The sequence below is a fragment of the Seriola lalandi genome, unplaced genomic scaffold (assembly GCF_002814215.2).
Source record: "Seriola lalandi dorsalis isolate HSWRI2012SDOR001 ecotype SW California unplaced genomic scaffold, Sedor1 jcf7180002003786, whole genome shotgun sequence".
In the NCBI taxonomy this organism is placed as follows: domain Eukaryota; kingdom Metazoa; phylum Chordata; class Actinopteri; order Carangiformes; family Carangidae; genus Seriola; species Seriola lalandi.
The window spans coordinates 1-4133 of record NW_019474441.1 but is presented as its reverse complement, the minus strand read 5'-3'; the positions used below and the strand labels follow the sequence as shown (position 1 = coordinate 4133).

General features: G+C 38.4%; 1 protein-coding gene across 1 annotated transcript; it reads right to left on the bottom strand.

The window, feature by feature from the left end:
- Positions 1 to 16: 16 nt before the first annotated feature.
- On the bottom strand, positions 17 to 2813 carry LOC111667923 (grainyhead-like protein 2 homolog). Its single transcript, XM_023423784.2, has 5 exons — positions 2627 to 2813; positions 1053 to 1110; positions 795 to 934; positions 449 to 486; positions 17 to 290 (listed from the first exon to the last, which is right to left on the bottom strand). Exons 1-5 carry the CDS (start codon positions 2714 to 2716, stop codon positions 125 to 127), a joined length of 492 nt encoding a protein of 163 aa, XP_023279552.2. The 5' UTR covers positions 2717 to 2813; the 3' UTR covers positions 17 to 124.
- Positions 2814 to 4133: the final 1320 nt, after the last annotated feature.

Here is a 4133-nt window from a genome sequence, read left to right as displayed (position 1 = left end):
TGTTATAAATACTCTCAAATCATGAGAAATGTCTGCTTTGCGTTCTCTCATTTCAAATCAGACTGAGGCAGATATTTCCCAGCTCTCAGTTCAGCTCTTCTTGGACTGGATCATTTCTTGAAGCTTAGTGAAAAAGATGAAAGAATTTTTTTTTTTTAAATTGACATGCAGAGGGCAGAGGGAGCGGCCATCTTGTACCTCTCTTGTGCGTTTCCTCTTTGATCTGTTTGTGAGGTGAAGGACACAGATCTTCATCTGACGGCCTGAACATCCTCTTCACCAGCACACTCCTGAAAACACACAAAAACAAACATGTCATATGAACTCTCTTTGCATATGCAGGGTTTTTGTATGAGCTTGGCATCTGTACCTGCGTTCATTTGCATAAGTTATATTTGTCTGACCTGATGTAAATGAAAATGTGTATTTCCTGGTGATGCACACTCACCCTTCTCTCTCAATATCTTCTGTGTTGAAGGTGAACACCTGGAAATGAATCAAACAGAACACAAATGAACAAATGAAAATATTGCAACAATATTTAATACATAATGACAAATTCTTCAAAGGCTGCGGTTCATATTGTTGGTCATGTCCGGAGGAAAGCAAGAATCGGCACGAATGACTGCTTTCTACAACCAGAAAAACGTGTTGAATGTTTTGATCTGGAGCTGAAATGCAGCCATCAGGTCTTTCTGATGAGTGAATCGTGGCTCCAATTTCAGGAGATAAAAACTGGTTCTTTCACTTTTGTTTACAGATATGATGATGTGATGTTTGTGGAGATGACACACCTGTCCAGCCCTCTGCAGGTTGCCAAAGTGAACGTCAGGGATGAAGAGGACAGGCTGAGCCTCCAGGTCGCTCATGGTCTTGAAATAGGTGGTATCTGACTTTTTGGGAACGGTTATCACACCTACACCTCCGTCCTTCCCTGGAGATGGATAAAAAAAGAGGATTTGGAAAAGAACAGATCAGAGTTTTTTCTACCCCTCCAGACCTTTACTTTCCTCTGATTTTGACACAATACAAAATTCTTGTGAAGCTCAAACCTTTCGACTTCTTGCGGAACAGTTTTCTCTCCTCGTCCCTTATTTTCCTCTCGGCTCCCTGAGAAGAAAAACAGAAAAAAAATACTGGACCCATCAGTTTGTGGAAATGGTATGAGCCTCCTTTAAACACACTGCTGACAAAATAACTCTCTCACTTTAAAGTCAGTTTTGAATGAATAAAAATGACCTGCACACAGTATACACAGTGGTTGGCGTGTACTGCATATGTTCACTGTGCAGGTGAGACCACTAGAGGGAGGACTAATGTCATTATTTAACTCCCTCACTCCACCTCCTGGCCTGCAAACGCCGCAGTCAAACACTTTCTGTAACACACCTATAACACAAACCTGAGCATTTATATGAGTAATTTTACAGCAAAGATCCCAAAAGATCACCTCAGCTTAGAGACATTACACATTCACATTAGTGTCATATGGACTGAGACAAAACAGTTAAATATCTGTGACAGCAGCAAATCAACATTCAAATCTGTGACATTAGTAAAATGTGAGGCTTTGAGCTGGTTCACTGGTTGACATTGAACTACACACAACTGCTACTTCTGATAAAGCCTCTCAGAAAAGTCATTTAACGTCTTCTCTCCATAAAATGCCTTATTTACAAAAAGACAAATCACCATGAACACAGCTGTAGTTTAGCTTTTCTGTCACATCTAAACTACATTTTTACATCAGACAGGACGACGAGGTCAAAACATTTCAAACTATATATTTCTGATGATTCAGCCTCTCTGGTTGGTTAATTGCTTAGTGGTTCAACAGAAAATTAATTGTTAACAGTTTCATGTTTAAGACTGGATTTGACACTTTTTGGTCACATATGTTTGTGAACTGAATTTCTTGGGGTTTTCAGACTGTTGGTTCAATAAAATAAGCAATAAGCAATTTTAAAACATCACCTTTGGCTCTGGGAAAATGATATTTGACATTTAATAGACCCAACAATGAATCGAGAGAATAATCATCATCAGAACAATTGATAATAAAATGAATAATATCAAATATATGATATACTTATATACATATAAATCAGAGCTAGAGCTGAAGCAATCAGTCAGATTAGTCGACAGAAACATAATCTGTAGCTGACAATCTGCAACTGATAATCAAACAATCATTTTAGTCATTTGTCAAGCAAAAATGAAAGACATTCAGAGGTTCCAGCCACTCGACTGTGAGGAATTGCTGCTTTTCTTGTTAGTAAACTGAATATCTTTGACCTTGATGGTCAAATAAAACATTTCAATACACCACCCTGAGCTGTGGGGAAATTATAACAAGCATTTTATTTTTGGTTTCTTTTCTGCTTTTCTGTTTTCTAGCTTTTTATAAATGAAACTATTAATCGGCTTTTCGAGGAAATAATTAAGGGGATAAATCGATAATGAAAAGAGTCTTTAATTGCAGACCTAGTCCAGACCTAGTGTTTTTGAAACAGCTTAAAATATTGTTTCATAATGACAACAGGGAGCAACAACTCTCTATTTGCAAATGATGATAAGTGATGAACCTTTTCTTCTTATAACTGATGTAGAGGAAGTGATTTCTCACCTTGTCACAGAAGACCTTGATCTGAGAGTACGCCCTGTGCAGCGGCTTGTTGCTGCGGTTGTTGTAGCTGTATGTGTCGATCTGGATCATGAGAGGAAGACCCTTCACCCCTTTCTGAGAGGAGAAGTCTGTACTCAGACAGTTGACTGTGATGAAAATCTGCCAGGGACACAGAGATGGTAGGGGAAGGAGGAGGAGGTTTACACAGTCAGATTTAAACTGTAAATAGTATTTAGGGGTTTTAATATGCAATATTTTCATTCTTTAGCTCATAATTTAACCTAGAAAAATCTCAACACCAACTCAAAATACTGACGAGTGCAAACAGAAGCTGGTCCTTGAACAACGTGGATGTTTTTCACTTTATAGGGAACGGTTCATCACTTAATGACGACTTTCACAGAGGTTTGTGATTTACTCCACGTTACACAAACAACCTTTCACCTTTGTTCCAGTCGGCTGGTGACAAATTTTAGATGTCTAAAAATCCCGAGTCTACAGAAATCAAAACTACGTGTAACTGCATGGTCACGCAGCTCTAGCATTTCAAGAGCATATGTTTTCTTGTGATTTGTGTGGACTGGTCCTTTGATAAACTGACAACCTAACTAAGTTGACCAGAGCCCCGTAACTCATGTTCACAACATGTGGGAAGATGATCTGGGCACAAAAATCATTGGTTATGAATAGAAGTGTGTGATTAACTTAGTGCTCTTCCTCTACTCCAATGCAACGCTCCATTTAGAGTCTATTATACCAAAGAAAAATTTGCAAAAAATTTCCAAAAACATTCGTCTCATATGAGTTTTGGCGTTCTCTAGGAAGGTAACCTCTCCCTCTCTCTGGTTTATGTGTACGCTTTTGTGAGGGTTACGAGTTTGCAGTTTTTATCTTCCTGTCTTTTAGTCTCCCAGGATGTCCTTACGTTTCAGCTCTTTAACTGTCCACTATCAAATAAAGGCAAAAGCACAGCGCAAACCTGTTCCATCAGCTTCCTCCTCAAAATAAACATGAATCATAGAATAGAGATAGAGATAGTTAATTTCTGAAAAATAAAAAAGTTTAATCTATCATCTGTAATTTATCCCACAAGTTTATATTAGTTATAAAAAAAAACACGGCATTCCCCTAAAACAAACTTGAACTATCTCTTTCAGGTATCCTATTTATTTTGACACTTTGCCAATTTGTAGTTTTCAAGTTTTAGAAATTTAAGAAGACATTTTAACTAATTCTTTCACTTCTCTTTTAGACCTCCAACAGGAGTAGTATGACCACTAAACTACCTGGTTGTTACACCTGTTCCTGCAGTGCATCAGGTGTATTCAAGCTCAATAGTCACACAGATTAAGAGACAGAGAGAGAAAGAGTCAATATTGGCCCAGAGAAGTGTGCTTGGATTTCCTCCAGCAACGTCTTTGTCCCCGGGCTGCTATTACAATGAGAGAGCCACATTACACACACAGACTGACTCACACACACACACACACACACACACACACACACA

Bases quoted from the DNA above. Each gene is read 5' to 3' on its own strand.
- LOC111667923 (XM_023423784.2), bottom strand. From the start codon at position 2,716: ATGATCCAGATCGACACATACAGCTACAACAACCGCAGCAACAAGCCG. The intron at 935-1,052 runs GTTTGAGCTTCA...ATCCATCTCCAG, and splicing joins GTTCCGCAAGAAGTCGAAAG to GGAAGGACGGAGGTGTAGGT. The intron at 291-448 runs GTGAGTGTGCAT...GTGTGTTTTCAG, and splicing joins GAAGATATTGAGAGAGAAGG to GAGTGTGCTGGTGAAGAGGA.